Genomic DNA, 27,903 nt, shown 5'->3' with positions numbered 1-27,903 from the left:
CCCAGGACTGTATGTGCAGCTGAGAGTAAAGCCTGTTTCATTTCACTCCAGTTCAGCCTGCAAACATTCTTAATAAGAGCATCAGTGGTGTCAGCATACTCTTCCCTCTTGTCTAGGGTGTGAGGAAATGATGCTCAAATGAAGACATGACAAAAGGCTTTCATTCATTCATCAAGTGTGACAAGACAAGTGAAGTACAAGCCTTATATAGGCTACTCACACACACACTAGCACCTAGTGCATATGGGATAAGTCCCATGATGACACATGGCACTCATACATGACTCACACACATAGACTAGTACTAGATCACCTAGTACTTCACACTAACACATCACATCACCACTCTTTGGCTATGATATCTCCAACATGGAGGCATGAACGTGGCGATAGAGTGTTGTCGTCCACTCATGAGTGCGGCCCTGTGACGTCTCTTGGTCATAACTCTGCGCCTAACAAGGGCTACAGTAACCCCTGTTGGCCGGGCTCAGGGAGGGGATATCCCCAAGTGTAATTAGCATGCCAATGCTCTGTCTGAGCTGTTGAGTCACTGACTCTAGGTCACGATCATGTCGAGGTCTCATCCCGTGGGGTTCATGTGATCTGGCAGGAAGAACTAGTGATGGGGCTCTGAGAGGGATTTGCCAAGGACGAGGTATGCTCATATGAGTCTTCGTGATCGAAGTAGCCTCTCGTGGTGCCTAACTGCCTCATGGATGAAAGCCGCCAAGCATCTCTGGTCTGGATAGGAGAGGAACCGGGACAAAATCCGAGAGCTATCTCTGAAGAGGTAGTAGAAACGCCGTTGGATCTCATAGTAAATAGGACATCTGAAGATGAAATGCTCCTCCGTCTCAACCTCATGTATGTCACACAATGTGCATATGCGCCTCTCCTTGGATAGGCCCTCTCCTCTACCGCTCTCGATATGAAGTCTATGTGAAGAGACCCGCAACTGCCGAATAGAGATCCTCAGTGAGGGGGGTAAGTGGATTTGCGTGTATCCTGGCGGGTCAATGAACCCCTCCTCTATGATATGCAAGCAATGATCCCTGTAGAAGCTGAGCTTCACTGGAAGCTCGCTCGGTCCCAGCCAGGTCCAGGATGTAGCTGTAAGAGATTCTTGTGGATGACTTGGTTGACCTCATGTGACAGGAGCGGAGAGAACGGAGCGTCCATACTATATTGGAAGGGAGGGAGTCTATCCATGTGAAGCTCTAGTCGCTCAAACCATCTCTCTATGTGTGCATACGAGCATCTCTAGTCCCCTCCTGCTGAGAGAGCCATACAGGAGGACAATGCTAACCATGGTAGCCTGTTGTGCCCAGAAGTGTAATCCCCATACTCCCTGATTCGGTATAGATACGTGATGACCTGAAATGCAGCATCTAGCTATAATGGGGATGACCCAAAGTCAGCCTGAATGATCTGGTGAGGGACAGATGGCTTACTTTGGATCATAGTTGCAATGAAACACGTTTTTTATTTTTTGAAACGTTTTCAAAGGTTGCCAAACGTTTGGAAATAAAAAATGGAGAGCATAGGTCTGGAGCATTGCCTGATGCTCAAGGCCTGGAACAAAGGCTGCAAAGGGCGTAGTAAAGACCCTTATATAGGGCCTTGGTTGGGCTGGTAGGGGCAGCCAACCAGGTCGATTTTCAGCCAGACCGAGTCAGCCAAAATAGGGCTGACCAGTCGGCTATTTTGACCAGGCCTTGGGCCTATAAAAGGAGACTTGGGCCTCATAATTCATCCAACAGCTCAGCCATCAGAGGAACAGCAGGAGCAGCTATACCCACACCCTCAAGCCTACATCCGGGAGGCAGAGGAGACTAGGAGTTGCTGCAGACAGAGTTCATCTAGGCCTGGACCTTGGCTGTCTTCTAGGGCAGCAAGGTGTTTGGATCTCTGGATGGAAAGTCTACTTACGCTCGAGGTGGAGCACGCGAGCTCGAGTCTAGAGATAGCCGGCAGATAGGAGAAGTACCTTGTGGTAAGATCAGAGGACCACACCATTGGTGGGACTCTGGATCTATCTCTTTTGTATTGTGTCCATAGCTTTGAATGGAAATATATTATTTTGGTGTCTTCTATATCTAGCTAGTTCATTGTCTATTGATGAGTCTGCACATCTATGCACATAAGTTTAAGAAGTTTGTGATTCCACACCCCGCACCACACTGTGTGAGCTCCTGGGCTATTCTATCAGTGTTCCGTTTGCGTACCCTCTGTTGGTTGATTTCTAACAAGGCCACGGGATGTGGGTGTGTAAGATTCCCCGCTAGGGATGAATGCCTTGGGGGTGAATTGGGGATGAGGTCCAAAGAGGGGGCAAATTACCCTTAGGACTTAAGTTGCCCATTGGTTTGGTCCCACTAGAAGGGGCAAGGGGTAATTGAGTTTTGAAGTCGGTCATTGGTTTGACCCCAAAGGGCCTAGGGGCAAATTAAAGGCTTGGGTGGCAAATCAAAACGTGGGCTGCCACGTGGCATGCCCATGCAGATCAATTTGGAAAGGATTACCTTGGCAGAACGTGGGGCTGGCTGACCGGCGTGGTGGATGGTGTGAGAGCTTTGGAGAGGAAAAATGATCCACGGGGTAAAGAAAACGGTGCCAAGAGCTCCGCCACTCGTAGTACGGCCGTCATACGGAATCAAGCTATGGGTACAAACTGGCACACGGGGGATTCAGATTGCCGTACAGCCGTACGGACTGTATGGACAGTCTGTACGTTGTGAGTTATTGTCTTTGGTACGGGCTGTACCGAAGGAGCGAGCTATCATTGTACGGGCTGTATGGAAGAGATTCCCTGTTGCAGTACAGGTTGCTGGAGGACCATGGGCTGCAAGATATTGCAAGGTTGTACGGGCTGTACAACACTCATTCATTGCATTTGGAACAGGCTGCTGCCAAAGTGGCTGAGTGAGAAGACTTTTAGCTTGGCAAGGCACCCATTGAGTTCATGAATGGTTTGCATTAGCTCATGAATGAGCTTAGCTGAGCGGCTGGTGAAGAGGACACACAAGTCTTGTTTTGGAGAAGCCTAGTTGGCAGAGTAGATCACCGTGAATGCTTGCATTTCAAGTTCTTGCTTCTGAGCATTGTGGGTAGATCGGTTATGCTCTCACCCATTGCTTGGGTGTTTCAGTGAAGCTGTGGACACCTGTGGCAGAGAGGGGAGTTGTGTGACCCTGAATGGGCTGCTAGTGACAATTCCAAGTTTTATGCAGTGTTTGAGCAGAAATGGATGCCCTTTGCCATTGGGGTGCGAGAGTAGAGCCCAACAGGGCTAATGTTTGGGATACTAATGCCTACTCAGAGTAGGAAGAGTATTGAATGCAAGTGGGATTCAATTTATTGTTTGATCTCTCGTGCTGAACTCTTCAATTAATAAAGAAATACCGAAAGGGGCGCCAAGGGTTTGGGGCCAACCGGTGTCCTTGTATTTGAGCAGGAGCACATAGCTCCCCCAATCTGTGTATGAAATATTTGCCGAATATTTTAGTGTGAAGGCTATTTGGCTGGTTAGTTGTTATACCACCCTCTTATTGGCCTTGAGGCTGGTTTCAGCCTTCTTGTAGACATTGAACTGTCCATCATCATGGCAAAAGGAGAAGTAGACTGAGTGTCTACGATCTTTTTGAGTATGCCATCCATGGATTACAGAATCCTTGACTGGAAGGCATGCTATCCGCCCAAAAGATTTTGCATAGCTTACTGTTTGTCTTCCATCCCTAAGGGCACGAATGTTGAATAGGTTTGAATGGATAGGTTTCAGCACCTCTCCACTATCTTCAGCCCAATTATACCCTAGTATATCATTACTAACTTAGCCCTTTATATTGTGCGCATAAGGAGAGCGTCGAAGGGCATGGCCTGCTTGGGTTTTTGCTAAGTGGATGGAAAGTTTGATCTTTTAGATCATTGCAAGATCCTATTTCAGTCTCATTTAAAGATTCCTTTTAACAGTTATTTTGATGTATTGTTGAGTATTTGATGTCTATTTTATCGTAAAGTTCCCTATTTTTTCATGGTGGTTACTTTCTATTGGATGAGGGATTGATCTACAGAGCTGTAATTATTAAAAAGAGAGTTCTTGAAGTCTTCTTGGGGGAGGCTAATAATCAAATTCATTTATGCAGGGATTGAGCTTGTGCTTGGCACTCGTGTCAAGGTTGTTGATGTGAGAAGAAAAACATTGTTGACTGCCGCGGGAGAAACAATCACGTACAGGACACTTATCATAGCCACAGGTGCTCGAGTATGTCTGGATGCACCCCCCTCTTGCACCAAAAATTCCCAGAAATGCTACTACAGGACTTCTCTCTACTTTTGTATTGCCTAGGAGGGGAAAGAAATTATAAATGCATGATAATTTTTTGTAGAAGTCACTGAGAACTTGCAAGCCCATGTTTGACTGGTTTCAGACCTGAAACTCTAATGTATTTGTGAGTACAATTCCTGTTCGTGAGAGTTTCAAAAAAATTTAAAACTCTGGTTTTTGCTATTTTTTCCTGATGCTCGGTTCATATTGTGGTTTCAGGTGTTAAAACTTGAAGAGTTTGGTGTGACAGGAGCAGATGCTAAAAATATCTGTTACTTACGTGATATCAATGATGCTAATAAGCTTATTGAAGTGATGGCATCTTGTCGAGGTGGAATGGCAGTTGTAATTGGGGGTGGCTATATTGGTATGGAATGTGCTGCTGCCTTGGTTACAAACAAGATCCATGTTACAATGGTGTTTCCTGAGCCACATTGCAGTAAGACTCACAATTTGCCTTTATTCTGCAAGCAGCTTGCCTTATGAGCTAACCATTAGGACCAGTGAATGAGTCATTTCCATCGTTGCAGAGACCAAATACATAAATCTTGAAATGTGATGTGATGTGATGTGTACTTCATTTATTGTTGCATATGGGTTTGTGCTTCGGAGCATTGCTGAGCAGATAAATTATTCTGCTTATGCTGGAGAAGAGCAAACTTTTCAGAAGTTTTAGGTGTTTGAATATTGTAGGCAGTGTGTGATCCTGTTGCTCCATTTGGGTTGTTTTTACAGTGGCTCGCCTTTTCACACCAGAGATTGCAGCTTTTTACGAGGATTACTACAAGAAAAAGGGAGTAAAATTCATTAAAGGCACTGTAATGGCCTCTTTTGAGAGTAATAGTGAGGGAAAGGTGTGCAAAGCTTCTTCCAACTTTGCTACATTGATTATGGTTTCTCAATCAGTAGTGATGTCCATGCCTTTGGTCATTTTCAGAGGCTGAAAGAAAATTGATTATTTGTCCTAAAGCACTCGTATGTTCGTGCCTTCTGTCATTTTTGGAGGTGTATTTTATTTTATTTTATTTGGTAAGATGACTTCACAATATTTAAAGCAACAGTTTTCTTTGTGATCCAGTCACCAGTGTGGTCGATGCATCCTCACCAGCCCTCACATCCATCTCCCTTGCCGTGCATTTCTATCCCCTCTTGGGCGTTTGTCCTCTGCTCTTCAGAAGGGGAAGGGGGGTGCAGGCACAGACCTCTTGCAGGCCAATCTTAACCACCTCATGGGCATCCTTCTGCTCACTTGTGTTTTTCTTCCCCTGCGTGTCTGTGTGTAGCCCCTATCCTGGTGGGCTTTGTTTATCCCCCTCATGGGCCGTCCTTTTATTCCAACACTGTGTTTTGCTCAATTATGAGCTCATTTCTGCCACCCATGGGTGGCCCTCAACCCATTCTGTGTATGCTCGCCGCCCTGCCTGCGTCCCTTCCCTTCAGGCCGCTCTTTTCCTTTGTCCTTTAGGCAACTGTTTCCCTTTCCCACCCTGCCTCACTTTCTTGCTTCTTGATTTCAGTTGGGATTTTTTGTTTGCTCGCCTCGAAGAGGGGGTCTAATGGCGGCAGGCTCGTCCCTGAATACCAATGCAATATTCTCCCTCGAGGCAATAGGCTGAGCATGCTGTCCAGCAGCTTAGGATAATTTTTAGGGCAGATTGTTTAACTTGCCCCTTCACAATGCAAGCCTTACACTTGAGGTTGGCACATATAGGACGTCACCAAGTCTTTTATCCCCTTAGGACTTGTTGTTTATAAGTTAGAGACATGGAACCAGGCATGATGTGTCTCCCTTCTTTATGTCCCTCTATTTCTTAAAATTACTCTACAAGGATATTTTGGCTCTCTTAGTACTTATTTCAGTTTACACCTGAACTCAGAATTCATGGATGGCACACAACGGAGCTCCTCTAGCTGTTGAAGTGGTGTCTCAAATGTAGAGATTTTAGTGTCTGGTCAAGGCATATGCCCTTGGTTTATGGAAAGTCACCTCGTCAGAGAAAGAAAGAAAGAAAGAAAGATATATTAACATCCACAGAGGGCCTCGCGGGTCTATGGGAAAGTACACCAAAAAATATAACTCATACAAGCCACAGGGCTGAAGCAAAGGGCATGCTAGGACCCCTTTGCTGAGTGCTGTACTAATCTACGGAGCTCAAAAGCTCAAATAAAACTCTAATGTAAGCTCAAGCATAAGCTGAAGTCTGAGAGACTCAGAAGCCGAATCCCGGAACCGTGGTAGCTCCCCGGTGTGCTGTGAAGATATTTTGGATCTGTGTCCGCCGGGCTGTCTCGCGCTGTGGAGGACCTTCCGGAAGTTGACAAAGCAAGCATAGACTTTCTGGTGTCTCGCCCTCGCCTCCTCAATGATAGCCCTCAAGGTGAATATGTGGTCTAGGATGGAGTGCTGTCTTCAAAAACTTGCCTACCCTAAAGCCCTCTGTCCACTGTCCTCTATGTGATTGTTGATCTCTCTCTCAATACTGATCCATAACTCTTGGCCTAAGTGTGGCCAAGAGTATGGTAGTTCCCAATGTACATGGGGTCGCGTGCTTTGTGTATTGGTAGAATGGTGGTAGTGCTCCAAGCAAGTGGGAAGTCATGGCATACAACATGATTCAACATCTGTGCTAGGATTGGAGTTAAGACCTCCTGCCCATGTGCGAAATGCTCAGTCCGTAGCCCCTCATGGTCCTGTGCTCTAAGCCGACGGAGTGCAGCCCCTACATTGTGTGCAGTGAACAAATGACAAGTAGCGGGCCTGGGCGTAGAAGACATGTCCGGTGGGGCCTGCATCGAGACATCTTAGAGAGCATGCATATGTGTGCCAGACCCCTGGATTTATGATGGGAATAGGTGACTTCCCCTCCGATATAAGCCCTCATGCAATGGTAGGATCTCCCCCCGAAAAGATTTGATCACCTCATCCATCCTATGCGTGACGAAAGCCCGCCTCTTACGACGTGTCAATCGTCGTGAGATCTGTTGTGCCTTAGGTAACGTCAAATGGCTTAGGGCTCGCTGACATGTGAGGCTGGCTCTCATCTCTTTGCACTCGTCATCATACCAAGGATTTTGAGGCATCTTTCCAACTGGGGCATGTGCAGATCGGGTCATGGGAAAAGATTTGATAGCGGCCTCCTGTACCACGGCGGCAAGGGTGTCTGAGGTGTGGGTGAGATCTACAATGGTGGTAGTGCTCCAAGCAAGTGGGAAGTCATGGCATACAACATGATTGAACATCTATGCTAGGATCGGAGTTACGACCTCCTGCCCATGTGCGAAATGCTCAGTCCGTAGCCCCTCATGGTCCTGTGCTCTAAGTGGACGGAGTGCAGCCCCTACATTGTGCGCAGTGAACAAATGACAAGTAGCGGGCCTGGGCGTAGAAGACATGTCCGGTGGGGCTTGCATCGAGACATCTTAGAGAGCATGCATATGTGTGCCAGACCCCTGGATCTATGATGGGAATAGGTGACTTCCCCTCCGATATAAGCCCTCATGCAATGGTAGGATCTCCCCCCGAAAAGATTTGATCACCTCATCCATCCTATGCGTGAGGAAAGCCCACCTCTTACGACGTGTCAATCGTTGTGAGATCTGTTGTGCCTTAGGTGACGTCAAATGGCTTAGGGCTCGCTGACATGTGAGGCAGGCTCTCATCTCTTTGCACTCGTCATCATACCAAGGATTTTGAGGCATCTTCCCAACTGGGGCATGTGCAGATCGGGTCATGGGAAAAGATTTGATAGCGGCCTCCTGTACCACAGCGGCAAGGGTGTCTGAGGTGTGGGCGAGATCTACATCATCTCCCAAGTAGTGAGGCCGGAAGCTCTTGGGCTAAGTGGCTCACGTAGACGGGGTCAAGGGCCCAGTCAAAGTGGATATGGACCCGAGTGGATGTGGGATGGCCCCTTCTTGTAACTAGCATGCTAGTAGATATACGAAAGGCTGGGTATGAGCGGTCTACACCGAGTGGGGAGTAGGCACGATAACGTCATGTATCCGTGAGGCAAAGGCTAAGGGACCCATCAGATAGTCCATTGTACTTGTCCCCCGGCCATGTGGGAAACAAGTAAACCCGCTAGATGATGGCCATCTCTGGAGACCATTATATATGATCAGATCATGAACTACCCCCAACTCAAGTAGATGTTGCCCATACCTTGTTACATGCATCCGATGAGTGCCTCACTATCCCAAGCTCTACTGCGTCTAGTTTTCCGGCACTATGAGGGATCAGATGCAAAGTCAAGCAAGCCTACGTGTCTATCTCTTGTACGTGCATTGAAGTCACCAAGAAGAAGGATATCCCCCTGCCTGGGAGAACTCTATGATATGTATATGATGATGTATCTTGGGGGAAATAGCACACCGCGATGGTGTTCTGGTAGCTTGACTCGTATCCACATGCGTTGTGCATGCTCCTATTTTCGTACCACAGCTATGAGTGATCTCATGTGTGATCTGAAGAGGGCAGCCACAACCCCAGACCCACTTACCCTAGAAGTGCAAAGGCTAGAGCTTGCCAAACATCATTGGCTTCATTCTCACTCGACACCTTAGAAGGATCGAGGCCCACTTGATGCTCAACCAAGCAAGGATTGTATATGCAGAGGCAGAGAGAGAGAGAGAGAGAGAGAGAGAGAGAGAGAGAGAGAGAGAGAGATTAACGTCCACGGGAGGCCTTGCGGGCCTATGGACAAAGTGCAAAGGGAAAACCCATACATGCCACAATGGGAGGGCGCACTAAGACCCTTGCTGAGTACTATGCTGAAATAAAGAGCTTAATAGCTCAAGCAAAATGAAGTACAAAACATATCATATGCTATTTGAAGTAGGCTGAGAGTTGGAGTTCTGAAACCCGGCACTGTGGTGGATCGTCTATGAGCGTTGAAAATGTAAGGAATCTGTGTCTGTCGGGTTTGTCTCATGCTGTGGTGGCGGAGGGGGACGTGGTCTCCTCGATCTCTGAACCCATTGAGCTATGTTCAGAGTGGCCCCTCGTCTCGGGTAGTCTCCTCCGAAGAAAGCTGTGATAGATCGGACCTCAATAGTGTGTAATCTGGTTGCTCTCAGTGTCGCGGGTGGCCTGTGCATCCCTCTCTTGGTAATCCAGACTGCCCGCACTCCGTTGTGTCCTAGAGCTGACTCAAATGCATAAAAATCTGTGACACGCCACTGTGTCTGATTAGCTTGTGTATCCTGTGGTCTGGCCGCCTCTTGCTGCTCTTTGATATGTTGTAGTAGTGTCTCCCTATGTCGGTGCATCTCGAGAAGATAGGGTCCAATGCAAACCTGGTTATGGAAGTGGATCCATCGTGATAGTGGGCTGAAGCCGCTCCGAGACAATGGTATCGTCCTCAGATCTCATAGTAGGTTGGGCAAGCGCAGACAAAATCCTTCTCTGTCTCAATCACTCCCAGTGTGCATAGCATGCAAATCTGCTGCTCTCTGGGTATACTTGTTGCTCTCCCTGTCTCAATCCTCAGCTGATGGGATGAAACCCGCATCTGTCCAATGGCGATCCTCAATGCATGTGAGACTCCTCTGTTCTCGAGATACTGGGGTCTGATGATGAAACCCTCCTCTGAGACTCTTAGGAAGTGGTCGTGGTAGAACTGGGTCATGGTGGGGAGCTCATGATCTCCCTCCCAAGTCCAAGATGGTGGAGCTAGAGGAGATCTAACCGTATGAAATGGTTAATCTCATCTCGTGGGATCGACTCAGGGGGTGCATCCATACTGTACTGAAAGGGAGGAAGCCTGTCCATCTGAATCCTGCGTCTGGCAAACCATGTGGATATACGTGCATACCATGTATCCGCCCCGCTCTCAGCTATTCGTCTGGATGACTCCAAGGCCAGCCTCGGTAGTCTCTAGTGGGGTAAGTCCCAGACTCTATGAATGAATGTCACTGTCTAGAAGATGGCATCAATCTGTAGTGGTGTCATGGCGAACTCTGCCTGTACTATCTCATGCAGGACTGAGGGCTTGCTTTGAATCATCCTAGATCCCATAGTTACCTATAGCCGCTCAATTCTCCTTTCCAAGGTTGATTGTCAGGTCTCTCTCTCTCTGCAGAACACCTCTAGGGCCTCTAGATGTCTCTGTAGCCCCTCCACTGAGGATGAGATAAGAACTATGTGATCAGCTTATAGCAATATTTGTATCATGAGATTGGCCAGTAATGATCCCTCGCCTCCTAGGCGATCTATGAAGGAAGTGATCTCATCAATGTAAAGCCCAAAAAGGGTCGGTGAGAGGAGGCAACCCTGATTCACTCCGATCGTACTCTCGACCCAATCCCATAGACCACGTGGGGCACGAACATTGCCTCTGGCTGACTCATATAGGCTCATCATCACCCCCCATACCAGTGTCTCTGGAATCTACATCTTCAATAGTCTCATGATCATGCGGGATCGTGGGAGAGTGTCAGAAGCCTTCCAAAAGTCTACAAAGCATGTGTAGACTTTCTGGGGTCTCGACCTTGCCTCCTCAATGATAGCTCTCAGAGTGAAGATGTGATCTAGGGTAGAATGTTGTCTCTGGAGTCCTGCCTATCCTAGTGCCCGCTGCCCTCGAGCCTCTGTATGACTATTGAGCTCTCTCTCTAAAATTGCTCCATAAATATTGGCCAAAGTGTGGTCAATCATGAGGGTCGGTAGTTCCCAATCTATAGGGTCCTCGGCTTTTTGTATCGGCTTAATAGTGGTGGTGCTTGTTGGGTGTTGGAAGCAATGGAAGCTAAAAAATGGAAGCACAATGGAGAAAAACGAGATGCTGGAATAGATTGCTGCAAAACTGAAGTGTGGAGGCTCAAGGGAGAGCCAACATAACAAAACCCTAGGGCTAACTGCCCTAACTGGACTAAGTGTCCTTACGGACCTAGATGGTACATAAACTAACTGTACCAATAGTCCTAACTGACTATAACTAGGCCTACAAGGCTCATACCAAGGTATAAGTGGCATCTATGGATAGCCCATGAGAATTACTGACAGATCCGTACAACTGCACGGAATTTCTGACAGGTTCTGGCAGGTCCTTACAATGTGTACGGAATTCTGTACAGTTAGGCTTTTGCTGCAGAAAAGTGCTCGGATTTGCTCCAAAATGCGTTTCCTCCGTGGTAGCTTCTCCAAAATGCGATCTTCTCGCGTCAGAATGAGGTTTTTCGTGATAGAAGTGCTTGGAAAGGCCTCAAACACTCGTGGGAGTGTGAAAACCAGCAAGACCAGCAGGAATGAGAGCCACAGAGGCTGCCAAACAGCTTGGGAAAGCTGTCAATGGCTGAGGGAATGGATTCCCGACCTGCTCTGATACCATTGTTGGGTGTTGGAAGCAATGGAAGCACAATGGAGAAAAACGAGATGTTGTAATAGATTGCTGCAAAACTGAAGTGTGGAGGCTCAAGGGAGAGCCAACATAACAAAACCCTAGGGCTAACTGCCCTAACTGTACTAAGTGTCCTAACTGACCTAGATGGTACATAAACTAACTGTACCAATAGTCTTAATTGACTATAATCAGGCCTACAAGGCTCATACCAAGGTATAAGTGGCATCTATGGATAGCCCATGAGATAGCTTGTATACAGTGCTCTAAGCAGGTGGGAAGCCGTGATACGTAGCACGGTTGAACATCTGTGCTAGGCCCGGAGCTGAGACCTCCTGTTTATGTGCAAAGTGCTTAGTGTGTAGGCCCTCATGGTCCTGCGCTCTCCAATTTTGTATTGATGAAGTGCAGCCCATACATTCTGTGTGGTGAACAAGTGACAAGTAGTGGGCCTGGGCATAGAGGACATATGTGGTGGTGTCTGCATCTGGGCATCATAGAGGGAACATGCATATGTTTTCGCCACACATTTGGGTCATTGATAGGAATAGGTGACTTCCCCTTCGATAGAAACCCCCAGCCAATGGTCGGGTCTCCACCTCGAAAAGATTTGACAATCTTATCCATCCTATGTGTGAGGAAGGCCCGCCTCTTACGACGTGTCAATTGTCGAAAGGTTCTTTGCACCTCAGATGACCTAAAGCTCGCCCTCATGTGAGCTGGGCTCTCGCCTCTCTGCAATCGTTGTCAAACCAAGGGTTTTGAGGCACCTTCCCATCTCGGATCTGCATGGATCCGGCCATGGTAAAGGATCTGGTAGCAGCGTCCTGTACCACTGAGACAAGGGTGTGAGAGGCACGGGCAAGGTCTATATCATCCCCAAGTAGGGCCAGAAGCTCCCTAGCTAGGTGACTCACATACACTGGGTGAAGGGCACGGTCAAAGTGGATCTGGATACGTGCAGGCGTGAGAGGGGGCTCTCCCTGTGGCTGGTATAGTGGCAGAGATATGGAAGGCCAAGTATGAGTGGTTAGCTCCGAGTAAGGGGGGGTATGGCGAAGTTTTGTATCCGTGAGACAAAGTCTAGTGGGCCTAGAAGGTAGTCCACTATACTAGACCCATCGCCATGCGGGAATCAAGTGAGTCTTCCAGATGATGGCCATCTTTGAAGACCACTATAGATGAACAAGTCGCGGACTGCCCCCAGCTCAAGCAAATGTTGTCCATATCCTGCCACCTATGGGGTATTTGCAGAGTGCCTCAATATCCCGAGCTCAACTGCATCGAGCTTCAGGACACTGTGTGGATCTATGTCATCTATGAAGTCAAGTAGGCCCATCTGTCTATTTCCTGTCCGTGCATTGAAATCCCCCAATAGGAGGGCATCTCCCTGTGTGGAGAACTCCATGTCATCATGGATCGTCTCATATGGGATGTGTCCATCTGTGGTGACCTCTCATGCATAGGATGACGTGTTTGGAGGGAAGTAGCACACTGCAATAAAGATAGGTTGGGCATCTAGCAGCTAAACTCGTATCCACATGTGTCATGCATGCTCCTCTCCGGTGTGATTTGAAGAGGAAAGCTATCCCCCTAGAGCCTCGTACTCCGCTATCTCTTCTCAACTCCCTCCTATGAGCTGACTCCCATGTGTATCCTGTTATTGTGGGCAGCCCTCTCTCTGGGCTCTCATGCGTCTCGGTGTAAAAGATCATATCTCGATCATTGTAGGTCTCCAAGAAACCTCCTCGATCAGACCATAATGTGCCATTCAAATTCCACACTGCTATTTTCAGTCCAGTGTGTCCACTCATCCCATGGGTTCGACACCGTCATAATTCTCCCTCTTCCTTCTTTTCCTTATCCTCCTTGTCTCCTCTCTTTCGGATGATCACCTTACTATCCCTATATGCAGCCCATTTCCCTGCTTCTCTTGCTCGTACCATACCTTCCCTTCGAAGGGTGCTCCTGTTGTAGGAGAGTGAGGTCGTCATCCAGGTAGATTCGTGTTCCCTTCAAAGTCGCTCTCGTACTGATGAGAGTCTTCTTGTCCATGGCTGTTCGAAACTTTAGCACTAGTGGCTTTGTGGGTGCCTTAGGTTTGCCCACCCTCCAGCAAGTGAGATTGACCCCCATTTGGGTGAACAATCTTGGCATCTACCATTGGAGTGTCTCTCATTGGCAAGCTCCTCACGAAGACATTTAGTGCCTTGCTGGTCCTCCTCTTTTCCTCAAGTGCTTCAGATAAATTCTTTCTTTGGGGCTGTTGTGCCCTTTTTAACCACATCTTTCCATTCCAACATCTTTGTTTCCCCTCTGCTGATTTGTTGTTTGAGCTCAGCATGTGTGCCTTGCATTGTTTCCTGTATGGCTGCAATCTCCTTCCTGAGTGTGGCATTGTCTGTTTTCAGCTCTTCCATTGCTTTACAATTTCCTTCCGGGGTCGCTTTCATGTCCTTCATTTGCTGCACTTCAATCTCCAAAGCATGTATCCTGGAGCTTGTTTTTTTTGGATATCTATTCATCTTTTTCTTTCTCCCATTCCTCTTTTTTGCCCTTTTCTTTTCTCCGCTCCTCTTGCATTTTCCGTGTTTTTTTACCTCAGCTAGTGTTTTGTCTACATGTGCCTTCTCCATGAGGAGGGCCACATTTGTAGATTCCAAATTGTCAATTTTTTCGATTAGTGCAGGGCATATCTTTTGGAGGCTGGCAATGTAGTGTTTGGAGTTGTCCCTACTGTGTAAGCTGTCATGGCATTGTCAAGTGCTTCTTTCCCCCAAATGTCCTCTACTCAAGTAGTAGTACATTGCCTTCGGTTTCAGTTTACCAAGCTTAGACAGATCAACAGTTGGGTGGTAAGTCCAATCCTCAATCCCTTACAATGTATTCGGCCATTTTATTTTTGAGAGTACAATGGCTAACCTTCTTAAGGATCCAAGTAGCCAATATTAACACTGTTTGTTGGTACCAATGCCTTCAAATGTGGAAACCCTCAATTACCCTTGGGTATTATCAAACCCTCAATTACTTTTGGGTACCATCAAACTCTTAATTACTTGTGGTACTTTACAAAGTATCCTCTTGCTTAATTTAAGCTTTCTAGCATTCTCTTTTTCATCTCTTAAAGGTTTACCTCTTGTTTGATTCTACGTTCCTGCAATTCACTCCTTGCACGCTTAACAGCTCCAAACTGCATGTTCCTTACTTCTGCATGGAGCAACATCGTTATCTCTAGTTTTGGATTTCTAATAGTTTGCCTTTTCACTTTGAATTTATAATACTTGACCTCTGTGCATCTCTATCTACATGGCGTTCCAATCGTGTGATCAGATCCTTGAATTTCCTCTTTGGAGACCTTGATTAACCAGCTTATCTTCCTCTCTTCACTTCACATATGGATTATAATACAAGTGCGTGGGATCTTGGGCTAAAGGTGTAAAGTCATTACCTTGCTCTTGGGTGGACTCATTTCTCCTCATTTCCAAAGGAGAACTCTGTATTAGGGTTTCTTGGAGGAAAGAGGAAGGTAATTCTATTTGTGGTTTATCATAATCAAGATCACCTAAAGGCTAATGGATCCTCTTTAGGAGAAGGTGATGGTGTCCTTTCTCTCTCCTTGAGGCAATGGAGAAAATGGGACAAGTTCATTATTATGCACCCCTTCCCCTTCCATTCTTCCTTTTTGTTAATAAGAGGGAATTGATTTGCTGTAATCTCAAAGGCTTATTTTGTAGGAAAGGTCAAATGTTGTAGAGTTGGTGGTACTTAAATGGGGAAGGAGGAGCTCCCTCCCCCTTCGCTCCCCATCTACCCCCCCCTCGCTACCTGCGCGGCCCTCTTCCTCCCTCCGTCGACTGTTGCCGTGCAGTCTTCGCCCCCCCTCTCCGCTACGCTCTCCCCCTCTCCACCAACTCCTCCGCCCGTCGCTACCCCCCCCCCCCCTCTCCTCGCCACACTCATTCCGTCCCGCTCCGTCTCGCTCCCCTCCTCTCCTCTCCACTCACCTCACCCCATCCCACCTCCCTCCGTTCCGCTCCACTCACCTCGCCCTTCCCGCCTTGACCCCCCTCTCTCCGCTCCACCCCGCCCACCCGCTCCGTTCACCTCACCCCGCTCCACTCACCGCACCCGGCTCCACTACGCTCACCTCACCCAACCCGCCTCACACCACTCCGCTCCGCTCACCTCACCTCAGTTCACCTCACCACCCCTTAGTCCCTTTTTTTTTTTGGCCACCCCTTGTCCCCGCCCACCTTCTTCCACCCTTAGCCCCTTACCTCTCACCCCCCTCTTCTTTTCCCTTCACCTGCCTCGGGAGTTCGCAGTTAGTCAAGCGATATGGCGGCTACGTGCCCGGAACCGGTGGCCCAGACGGACCCCCCCCCTCCACCAGCCTATCGCGTTACTTTGACAGAGCACCAGGTCTCCTTGGTGAAGCAGGCCGCCACGGACTTCTCCCAGACATCAGTTTATGGGAGGGTCATTGGCTTCTCTCCTTCACGAGCAGACATCCGGGATTGGTTGTAGTCCACCCTCTACCTCGAGGATAGTCACATTGAGGAGGTGGCACTCATGGGACGTGGCATTTTTTGGCTTAAGCTCTCCTCAGCACAGGCTGCGAGCGACATAGTCAGGCGATCCCCTACTTCTGTGGGTGGGAAGATCATCCTCATGGTCCCTTGGTACAGGGGATTCAGTGTAGCGGACTTCGATTCCCGCTTTCACATTCCTCGACACCCAGTTACCCTTTTCTTCCCAGGTCTCGCAACCGAGCTTCGCCCGATCATCAAGGACCTAGGGGCGCACTTTGGTTGGCCTATGCAGGACACTTACGTTGATGCGGCGGCAGCCCAAGGGGTGCCACGTGTCAAAGTGGCAGTCCTTGATCCACAGAGCATCCCGTCGAAGTTCGAGATAGAGACAGACACATGTGTGGTGACGCAGCGCATTCTGGTCACTGGTCGCCCAAACCAGTGTCTGAGATGCCATGGCTTCGGGCACCAGGCTCGCTCCTGTCCTCGCTTCACGGGTACAGATTCCCAGAAGACCCCCGTTCAGGCAGCTCAGGATACTCCGCTCCAGTCAGCGACATCCCCTCCCGAAGGGGAAGGCTGGACGGAAGTCAAACGAAAACGGAAGGGCAACAAGGCAGGCCCCAAAAAACCTTCCCAGCCACAGCCAGAGCCCCCTCAGATGATCCCTACTCATCAGCAGCCCGGTAAGGGGAAGGAGAAAGGAAAGGAGAAGGTCAGCCAGCCTCCCCCTCATCCCTCACCCTGCCCTCCCCCACCTCCCCCCTCCTCGATTCTCCGACCCCCACCCCCCCCTCCAGGATCACCCCCCGCACCAGTGGTTTCCGCTCCACCCTCTTCCTCGAGCATGACCCAGAAGGAGCCCCCCCCCCCCCCACCTGCGCCACCTTCAGCCCCGAAGCGTGCACAGACCTCACCCTTGTCTATCCTTCCGGGCCCGACGGCGGGGATAGGCCTTTCCCCACAGGTGGCCAGCACCCCTCCCTCCGGTTCAGACTCCTCATCTTCGTCCCCAAGCCCAAGGGTTGCTCCTAGAGCTGTTCCATTGGAGTTTTACCGAGCAGGTCCTTGGGACTACTTGGATGCAGCGGGTATTGGCTCCTTTCCCGCATGCCTAGACATCAGCATCTTCTTCCTCCGCAAGGGCGCGGAGGGTAAGGTGTCCATCCTGGCTCCGCACGATGGTCCTAGCTATTCCTTCACTATCTCCAGTGAAGGGAATGAGCAATGGACGAATGAAAATGTTTGGGAGACGATACGAGACCAGACCCAGGAGCAGGTGCAAGACTGGATTGGTAGCAGAGCAGCGGAGCTTCTTCAGCAGCAGTGGCAGGAGGGCGATGTTCGTCTGCGTTGGCGCCACAGCGCCAAACGTTTTCGACTCCTGGTCATTATCAGACCACCACTAGAGTGGGCCTACGCGGAAGGGCTTAGCCCCTGGAGGACTTCAGAGGTTGCAGGCTTCTACAGCATTTCCTTGGCAGAGGCGTCGAGCTGGTTAGAGAGAGCTTACCACCACGGGACGAAAGGCCTTTCCCCTCTGCTGAAGGTTTTAGAGGATGGGTCCGATGATCCGGCCTCTCCTTCGAAACCTTCACAGAAGCGCCTTCGTCTCCACACAGGACATCCTTCGACCACTTCGACTCCGACCGCAAGCAGACAGCTGTTTGTGGCCCACCTTCCCTCCTCATGAGTTTACGCATTATCTCTTGGAATGTCAACGGGTTCCACTCATCAGGCACCCATGGCCCCAGGAAGATGGTGCTCAGACAGGAGCTCCAGCCAGCTTTGGTGGGAAAGGTAGATGTGCTCCTACTACAGGAACACAAGCTTTCGGCTTCACAGACTAGTATTTGTGGGAAGGTCCTCACAGGACGCTCCCACACCTACTGGGAACCTTCGATTGGCGAGCAAGGGAGAAGTGGAGGTGTCTGTACCTCCATCGACGCTTCTCTAGTTCAGCATGTGTTTGGTTCTTGCACTTTGATCCCAGGACGTGCGCTTTGGGTGGGCTTGCATATTGAGGGATCCCGCATCGACATCCTCAATATCTACGCTCCGACTGATCTCAGACGTAGATCCATTTTTTGGAGATCCTTGACAGACCTATTACCAGAGATGGACTCTTGGATTGTAGGAGGTGACTTCAACAACCTTGAGACCTTAGAGGATCAGCAGGGAAGGGGCCCAGAGTTCCTCGGTATAACTCAGGCAGATCAGGTAGATTGGGACTCCTTCCTCTTTGCAGTTGGAGGCCGAGACAGTTAGAGGGAGCCTTCCTTTCGCAGATGGCCTGGGAGTCTGGACTTCTCTTGGGGTTATAGGAGGGAGGGAGGCAGACTCCTGGAGAGACTGGACCGTTTCTATGTCAGTGATTGGGCGCTTGGCAGAGGAGGAGAGTCAGGAGTGGTTCCAGGGATGACACTTTCAGACCATGCCCCAGTCATCCTAGTCCTGGACTCGGCCTCTCAATCCTCACCTCCACGTTCATGCCGGATCCCAGATTCCATATATACCAGAGCAGCGGTTCACAGCAGGATAGTGGACCTATGGGAGCAGGAGTGGGACCCTACCAGGGATATGGCAGCACAGGTAGCTCAGGCACTTGATGAGTCTAGCCGCATTTGCCAGCAAGAGGCGATTCAGGTCAGACAGCGGTGTTGGGCGCGGGAGAGGGGTCTCAGACGTGACCTCGCCTCGATTCAGAGGACGCAGCAGTCTTCTCCAGGCTCTGAGGAGCTCAGATAGCAGGAGGTTCGAGCCCGGGCCATGCTAGAGGATATCACCCAGCGTCGCTCAGAGTTTTCATTTCATGCTTCCAAGTCCTTCTGGGCTAGGAAAGGCGACAGGATGTGCAGGGAGTTCTTCAGGACTCATGGACAGAGGTCAGCAGGGGAACAGCTCCGTTCTCTTAGGGCGCAGGATGGTAGTGTCAGGACAGATCCAGATGAGGTCCGGGACTTAGCGACAGACTTCTACAGATCTTTATTCCAGCAGGAGCCCCCAGACCCTCGTGGTCGCATTTGCAGGGAGGAGGTGTGGAGATCTACACCGAGACTCGTGCAGCCCAGCATGAGCGATACCCTTCTCGCACCCTTCACAGTTGCGGAGATGCAGGATGCGGTGAGTGCTATTGATGGGCAGAAATGCCCAGGTGAGGATGGCCTCTCTAGAGCTTTCTTCACCACCTTTTGGGAGCAGATCCACCGGCCCTTGCTCGCAGCCTTCCAACACATCTTCTCCAGCGGGCAGATGCCAGAGAGCCTTGCAACAGGCCTGATTTGCCTCATCCCCAAAGGGGGGGACCGCCAGGAGATCAGACAGTGGCGCCCAATCACCCTCCTCCTGACCGCCTACAAAATCCTCGCCAAGATGATCAGCAGTCGCATCCGCCCCCTGCTACACGATCTGATTCACGACACCCAGATTGGTTTTGTCCAAGATCGCAGCATCTTGGACAACATCTTCACTTTCTCAGAGGCGACGGAATGGGCCCAACACAGTGGACAGCACCTTGCCATACTCCTTCTCGACTTTGAGAAGGCGTACGACAGGGTAGACTGGTCTTTCTTGGAAGGTACACTCGCTCGGTTCGGTTTCCCGGACGAGTGGATTAGAGGTATTGCTAGCCTTTACAGATCAGCCTCCAATTGGGTTATCATTAGCGGCAGGATGGGGGAGAGATTCACACTTGAGCGCTCGGTACGTCAGGGCTGTCCATTAGCGCCTTACCTCTTCCTATTTTTTGCGGAGGCCATGACACACTTCCTTCGAGCTCGCACCACTGGTCTTCGTGGGATGCGTCTCCCTATTCGAGAGGATGCCGAGCTGTTGGACTTCGAGTATGCAGACGACACAGCCCTATACGTGCAGGATGATGTCGAGTCACTGAAGCGTGTGAGACTGTCCCTAGAGATGTTTTGCCTTGCGGCTGGAGCGAAAATCAACTGGCATAAGTCAGTTGGTTTTCTTACGGATCCGGGAGCGAGCTCACAGTGGGGTATTTTCCTAGGGTTTCGTTGGATCCCTAGAGGACAGACGACACGTTACTTGGGATTCCAGGTAGGCCTGGACATCACACCGGCTCAGCAGTTCTTGCCGGTCCTAGCCTCCATACGACGGAAGCTTGCTTTCTGGAGCACGGCTCGACTTTCCTTGGCAGGCAGGGGCCTTGTGGTCAACCAGGTTGCCACTGCTTGGTATGTGGCCTCTTGCTGGTGTTTCTCGAGGTCTTGTGTAGCCCAGCTGAGGAGACTGGTGCGGAACTTCCTATGGTCTGGTTCAGACGGCTCCGGCACCACCAGAGCTAGGGTCGCCTGGCAGACGGTCATTCTCCCCCAGGCAGAGGGCGGCCTTGGCATCATAGATCCAGAGCTTCAGAGTCAGGCACTTCTTGGCAAGCTAGTCATCCGCGGCCTGACCCCAGGAGGACAGACGTGGAAGCTCTTGCTACAGCATGGTCTAAGTGGGTGTACCCCCCAGTTAGGGGGTGTTTGGCAGCCTTCTATCCGATGGATCTTCACTTCAGCACCTTTGACTCAGCCCCGTTCCCCCTTCCTCCGTAGCCTCATTTCAGTCTGGAGGAAGTTGCGACACAGCCTCTCCCAGGTCCCTCCTAGCTGCCGAGAGGAGACAGACAGACAGCCCCTGATCTGGAGCAGCCAGGTGACAGATGATACAGGTCGTCAGCTCGGAGAGAGATCCCATATCCCTTGGGCGCTCTGGGCGCGTGGGCCCGCGCGCTCGTTCCGGGTTTGGAGGGACGTCTACAGTCAGCTGAGTCCAGGCGAGCTGGCAGCAGCAGTAGGTACGGCTCGTGGGATCCAGGCTCGGCGAGCGGGGATTGATGCTGCCATCCCTGCAGGTTGGAGGATTCCCGTAGACACCAGACAGCTCTTCTCGGGAGATGAGAGGTGGCTCGGACAGTTCACTCCACGAGGCATTCCTTTGGTGGTGGCAGGCCTCTTCTCGGATCTTCGGTACACTTCTTCTCCATCACTGATGACAGTCGCCTACAGAGCAGAGAGGCCATGATCGACCCCCAGCTTCCCTGGCAGCGCCTTCGCATTGTAGGGCTGCAAGGGAAGACGTGGCATATAGACCCCCTGATTATACAGGACCAGGATTGGAGACTCTGGATTTGGGAGGGCTGCTCCTTGTCAGAGGTGGGGTGGGACCCAGGGGAGTGGCGTTGGCCACCATCGGAGACCTCAGAGAACCCCACCCCCTTCTTTTCTTACAGTGCACGCACGGGTCGGCGTGCTCTTGGGGCTCTCCAACGTGGGCTACCCACACAGGCACATAGCTGGTATGCCCAGGGGATATCCTTGGTCTTTCTTCGCACTTTCTGGAAGACTCTTTGGGCTAGCTGGCGTCCAAGGAAGATCTCCTACTTTCTTTGGATGGTGGTACACAAGGGGCTTCCAGTTGGCAGATGGTTGAGACAGATGGGGCGGGAGGGGCATTGCCAGATGTGCTTTCAGGAGGAGGAGACCCTAAAGCATTGCCTTTGGAGCTGTTCGCATGCGCAGACGGTTTGGAAGGGAATCATGGGGATCTTAGCTAGGGCTACACCCGAGCTAGGACCGATCACTTGGGGAGCCGTTTGTTGGTGCAGCACTGAGCCGGGGCATCACTTGGCCTATGAGTTCTCTAGACAGGATCCCGTCTTTTTCATCACGCAGACCACTTGGGCTTACATGGACAGCTTCCCTTGGCATCTGACAGAGACAGATGCAGGAGCGTTGCCTCGACACCCAGTTTGGGAGATCATAGGGAGCATCGCAGGCTGGCATATCTGGACTTCCAGATGCGCGCAGACTGTAGGAGCTCAGACTACCTCTACTACTCAGACCCTAGCAGATATCTGGAGCACGATCATTCACACGCTGAAGGGTCAGTGGGATCAGATACAGGGAGAGTCCCAAGCAGGGAAGGAAAAGAGACGACGTTTCCTTCGCGACTGGGATCACCGGGAGTTATTCTTCCAACACTCCACTCAGAGTCTTCAGTGGCATTACGCCCCTCCACCGTGGCTGTTTGTCCACTCCCCGATGATTATGCCCTAGGAGGCTTGTATTTAGCTTTTTGACTTCTCGGGCTGAATCTGTTTTGTGATTACAGCCCGTTGGCCTTCAGGCCTTCTTGTACTCTCGCTTTCAAGTAACATAACAAGCACTACTTTTTGCGAAAAAAAAAATAAATGGGGAAGGAGAGGAGAGTATGGAGTAGAGGTGGAGGGGGTAGAGGTGGGAAGGAAGCAGGGTGGAGGGCAGCGGATGGAGAAGGAGCGGGGGTGAAGGAAAAAGGCGCGGGGGTGGAGGCGGCGGCGCAGACGGGGGGCGGAGAGCAGCTGGGGGAGGAGAGAACACAGGGGGTGGAGAAGGAAGCGCGGGAGGGGTAGGAAGGGGCGCATGAGTGGAAGGAGGAGGCACAGGGGGCGGGCGAGGAGGAGGTGCAGGGGGGCAGCAGGAGACACGGGGGGGGTGATGGGAGGAGGAGTTGCGGGGGGGCGGGCAAGGAGTGGCGCGGGAGGCGGAGGCGGGGCTGGAGGGGAGGGGAGCGGAGGCGGGCTGGAGGAGCAGCTTCGGGAGAAGGGGCAGCAGCAGCAGACGAAGTGAAAGGTTCAGTTCTTGGGGTTTCTAGAACTTGGCATTGAGCCCTTCCCTAGGATCCTTAAGTAAAAAATGTGGGTGTATCTTAGAACTCCAAAAGATTTCCCACAGGTGTTGAAGGGGCCCGAAGGGGGAAGAAGAGCAAGAGGGAGAGAGTGAGAGAGAGTAGACTCAAGGTGTGTGGGTGTGAAGTGATGAGCCACACCACAAACTCATTTGTTTTTATTAGGATTAGGTTTACCCTATGACTGTCTTAAGACAGTCATAGGTGTCCTATCTTTAATGAAGGGTTGGCAATGTGCCTTTACCCCAACAACCTCCCACCTAAAGGCCAATGTGCCTAAAGGGGAGTAAAGAATAAAAAATTACAGCAATATACAGTTACTGTATACAAGACCATAAAATAAGAATGGTCTCATCCTAATTCCATGATGTGGCGGCAATGTGCAAACCGCTCTGTAGGCAAGCTCTTAGTGAGCAAATCTGCAGGATTATCATCAGTATGCACTTTCACAAGCTCAAGTCGCTTGTCTTCCAGTACCTCTCTGATGAAATGATATTTCACTTCTATGTGCTTGGTCCTCTGATGAAAGACCGGATTCTTTGCCAACATGATAGCACTTTGACTATCACAATGCAAAACTGGCATATCTCCTGTAATGCCCAAATCTCCCACCAGCCGAGTAAGCCATATTGCTTCCTTGCAGGCCTCAGTGGCTGCAACATATTCAGCTTCAGTGGTTGACAGTGCAACGCATTTCTGCAACCGAGACACCCATGATATAGCACCTCCTGCAAATGTGAAAATATAACCGGTAGTAGACTTCCGGTTATCTGCATTCCCTGCATAGTCTGAATCTGTAAAACCATGCACCAATGCATCCTGCCTACCATAGCATATGCACAAGTCTTTGGTACCCTTGAGATACCTCAAGACACCTTTCACTGCTTCCCAGTGCCGCTTGCCTGGATTTGCCATATACCTGCTGATGACTCCCACCGCAAAAGCAATATCCGGACGAGTGGCAACCATGGCATACATCAAAGAACCAACTGCAGATGCATACGGAACCTTGGCCATTTCAGCCTTATCATCATCTGATCTGGGGCTGTCCTTACTGCTGAGTTTTAAATGTGGAGGCAACGGGGTACTAATAGACTACCCCCCCTCCATTTTAAAGCGCTGCAGTACTTTGTCAATGTACTCTTTCTGTGACAGAAACAAAAGTCCCTTGGACCTGTCACGAGTAATCCGCATACCAAGAATATGATTTGCATCACCCAAGTCTTTCATGTCAAAAGACTTATGCAGTTGTTTCTTCAAAGCACTAATCTCATGCTGAGATTTACTGGCAATAAGCATGTCATCCACATATAGAATGAGTAGCATCAAACTGCCATCCTTTGCCTGTTTGGTGTACAAGCAATGATCGGTCTCACACCTATGATACCCTTGGGACTGCATGAAGGCATCAAACTTCTTGTACCATTCTCTTGGCGCCTGCTTGAGTCCATACAAGCTCCTCTTGAGCTTACACACAAGCTGCTCTTTCCCTTTAACAGCATATCCCTCTGGCTGACTCATATAGATCTCATCATGGAGATCTCCGTGAAGAAAGGCTGTCTTCACATCCATCTGACATAAATCCATGTCGTCATGAGCAACAAGAGCCAACACTGCTCTCAAAGTAGTCATCTTGACTACAGGGGAAAAGATCTCATCAAAGTCAATGCCCTTCTCCTGCTTAAATCCCTTGGCAACCAATCTGGCCTTATACCTAGGTAAAGCATTTGAATCCACTTTGACTTTGTAAACCCACTTGCATGGCAAAACCTTTCTGCCTGCAGGTAACTGCACCAAGTCCCATGTATCATTCTGAAGTAGGGAGTCCATTTCTGACTGCATGGCTTTCTCCCACTTCTTTTTCTCCGTTCTTCCCATAGCTTCCTTGAAGCTGGAAGGTTTACCACAATCTGTCAGCATGATAAAATCAGCCACATTATTGGCTCCTGGAACAAACCTGGCAGGAGGCCGTTGTACACGGGTGCTCCTCCTAACAAAATGTTCCGGATTAGGCTGCTGTCCAGCCTGTTCTTCATGCATGACGGGTGGCTGTACCACCATATCTGGCTGTTCTACAGCCCCATCTGCTGGCACATCCAGTGGTGCATCATTGGCAAAATTATCTGGCTGATTTTCAGCCTGTATACCCTCTTGAACAGGGTGATCTGCAGCAGCCTGCTGCTGCATATAAATGGGCATTCTTTGCTGTCCAACATCATCATAAATAACCCTCCTGTATTCCACAGGTTGCACGGGTTCCTTGTGTACACTATCCTCTTTAAAGATGACATCATTGCTGCGTATAATCTTCCGTTTAACGGGATCCCATAACCTATACCCCATTTCACCTTCGTCACCATAACCCATAAAGATGCATCTGATAGACTTTGGATCTAGTTTGGTGCGCAAGTCTTTGCGTACATGAGCAAAGCACTCGCAGCCAAATACACGTAAGTGCTTATATGAAGGTGGCTTGCCAGACCACACCTCCTCTGGCACTTTCAACTCCAAAGCCTTGTTTGGCGACGTGTTAATAATGTGAACTGCTGTTTGCACGGCTTCTGCCCAAAAGCCATGGGGTATTGCAGCATAAGACAACATACATCGAACCTTCTCCTGAATAGTTCGATTCATACGCTCACTTGCACCATTTTGAGATGCATTATGAGGGGCTGTGAGTTCCTGTTTGATGCCCTTAGCTTGGCAAAACTGCACAAAAGCATGTGACACATACTCACCCCCATTATCGGACCTGAGACATTTCAGCCTGCGACCTGTCCGATTCTCAACCTGAGCAACAAACTTCTTGAAAGCATCTAAGGCATCTCCCTTATGCTTCAAGAAATAGACCCACACTTTGCGTGTGGCATCATCAATGAAAGTAATAAAATATTTTGCACCCCCTAGTGATAACTGTGGCATCTCACACAAATCAGTGTGCACTAGATCAAGTGGTGCTCTATTCTGGGGAGTTCACCTCTTATAAGGAGTCACAGAATGCTTGCCAAATATACAATGATCACAAGTAGGCAAATCTGAAAAAGAAAGAGGCGGCAGATAACCCAAACGTGACAGTTCTTGCATTCCTTTAACAGACATGTGTCCCAACCGGCTATGCCACAATGAAACCTTTGGCAGCTCGGTTATGGCAACAACATGATTACCCACACTGGAAACATAAAGAGGGTACAAGGTATCATTCTTAAAACCCTCAGCCACTACAGTCTGGCCATCAGTAATCACCCATTTGGAATCCCCAAATGTGGTGTGGTAACCACTGTCATCCAATAAGCCAGTGCTAATCAGATTTTTCTTGATTTGCGGCACATGGCGGACACCATCAAGCATGAATATGCGTCCATCAGGAAATACTATCTGTATACTGCCAATCCCTGCAATCTGACATGCATAGTTGTTCCCAAGATGAACAACTCCATGAGTACCTGTGTAGGAAGTAAACCACTCCCTATGAGGAGTAACATGAAAAGAGGCACCTGAATCCAAGAGCCAGGTGTGCATGTCGTGACCATCAATAACCAAGGCATGTGCTATTACAGCAGAAGAGCATAAAACATCATGTATGTCACTGTCACTGTCCTCTGCTGCAACATTCACTGCATCCAAGTCATCTGCCTTGGCCTTGCCTTTGCCTTTGCTTGCATTTCCTGCATCCTTTGTTTCAACCTTCTTGGCTTATAGCTGTACCTTCCTTCATGCGAAGATCAACCAGCTTCTTCAGCCAATAAACCTTACTGGCTGAGCTCTTTTGGGCATACAATTCTTCTAGCCTTTGCCATAGACCATAAGAGGTCTTTTCAGCCTGAACATTGAACACAAGAGTGTCTGAAATAGTGAGCATGATAGCTGCCCTTGCGGACAAATCAAGCTCTTCCCAGTCATCAGCTGCCATGTCAGATGGCTTGACACCCTTCACCCTTATGGGCTTAGCAATCTTCTTTAACAGAAGTACATTCAAGCACTGTTCTGCCCTAATGCATAGTTGTGTGCTCCTTCCAGTTTCTTTATGTTCAGAATTGAAGAATCACTTCCCCCTGATGCCATATCAGATAAGGAAAGTACCTGACTCCCTGGAAGTAAAAAAGGACTGAATAAAAAATTCTGATTTCTCAGAAAAAAAAAAACTTGCTCTATTCAAGAGCCAGAAGCACTCTCAATGGTGCTGTTTTTACTGTCAGGAAATCTGCAGCAAAACAGTAAATGACCCTGCAAATACTGTACCTTCTGACACACTGTACCGTGCTCAAAGAGGCATAAAAACAGTAATTTCAGACTGCTGCAGTTGCTCAACAAGTGCTTAACAGTGCATAATCATCTGACAAAGCACAAACACTGCTGTAAACCCTGATGTACTGACTGTACTGATCACTTCTCCCACCTCAGATGAGGTATTGCACTGAGTTAATATGCATAAACCACTTGGCAAACACCCAAAAAAAAATGACACTTCAGCCTGTCACACAGCCTGCAACAGAAAATGGGATAAATCCCAAGCAATCACCCTTATACCAAGGGGAGAAAATGCATCTGAAGATCTCTGTCGGTAACCCAAGTGCTATAAAACAAAGTCTGGGCAAAAGCCCCTTGATCTGACACCTGAATCAAGTGGAGAACACCTCAACACTGAGGTAGCATGCAATATGAAAATCTCTCTGACAAAATCATCCACCAGTGTAATGCATATACTGCCCTGTGTAGAAATGACATACACAGATCCCAACGTACAAACACTCAATGAGGGACCTTTTGAGCACTGTCAACGATGGATAGTTAGGGACCGAGTAAACTCGATGCGCCCTGGCCAAGCGTGGCTCAACTGAGGTTCTCTGAGTGTTGCACAAGAAATGTGACCTGCAAGAAAATGTCACCTCGACACTGCGGAAATCAAGACAAATGTGTGCTCTCTGGCACCACACTGCCTCAAGGCATACAATGCATCACCTTCCGGACAAAAGCCCTATAATCTGCTCACCTGTGAACTGAGATTCAAACCCAGTAAAAGCATATGTCCTCT

At 49.5% G+C, this 27,903-nt stretch overlaps 1 protein-coding gene across 4 annotated transcripts in view; it reads left to right on the top strand.

Annotated features, from left to right (window-relative positions):
• Window positions 1-27,903, top strand: part of MDAR4 (monodehydroascorbate reductase 4) — a 38,601-nt gene that overhangs the window by 7,349 nt on the left and 3,349 nt on the right. For all 4 annotated transcript variants that reach the window (XM_087378073.1, XM_087378069.1, XM_087378071.1 and 1 more), the window contains 3 exons: window positions 4,143-4,261; window positions 4,544-4,763; window positions 5,060-5,178. In XM_087378073.1, coding sequence (XP_087234199.1) covers window positions 4,143-4,261; window positions 4,544-4,763; window positions 5,060-5,178 — 458 coding nt within the window. The remainder of the gene's footprint in view (window positions 1-4,142; window positions 4,262-4,543; window positions 4,764-5,059; window positions 5,179-27,903) is intronic.

This window comes from Dipteris shenzhenensis, chromosome 8 (genome assembly GCF_047967505.1).
Source record: "Dipteris shenzhenensis isolate YYH24624 ecotype China chromosome 8, Dip_SZ_1.0, whole genome shotgun sequence".
NCBI classification, from domain to species: Eukaryota; Viridiplantae; Streptophyta; class Polypodiopsida; order Gleicheniales; family Dipteridaceae; genus Dipteris; species Dipteris shenzhenensis.
This window is presented reverse-complemented; position numbering and strand designations above follow the sequence as displayed.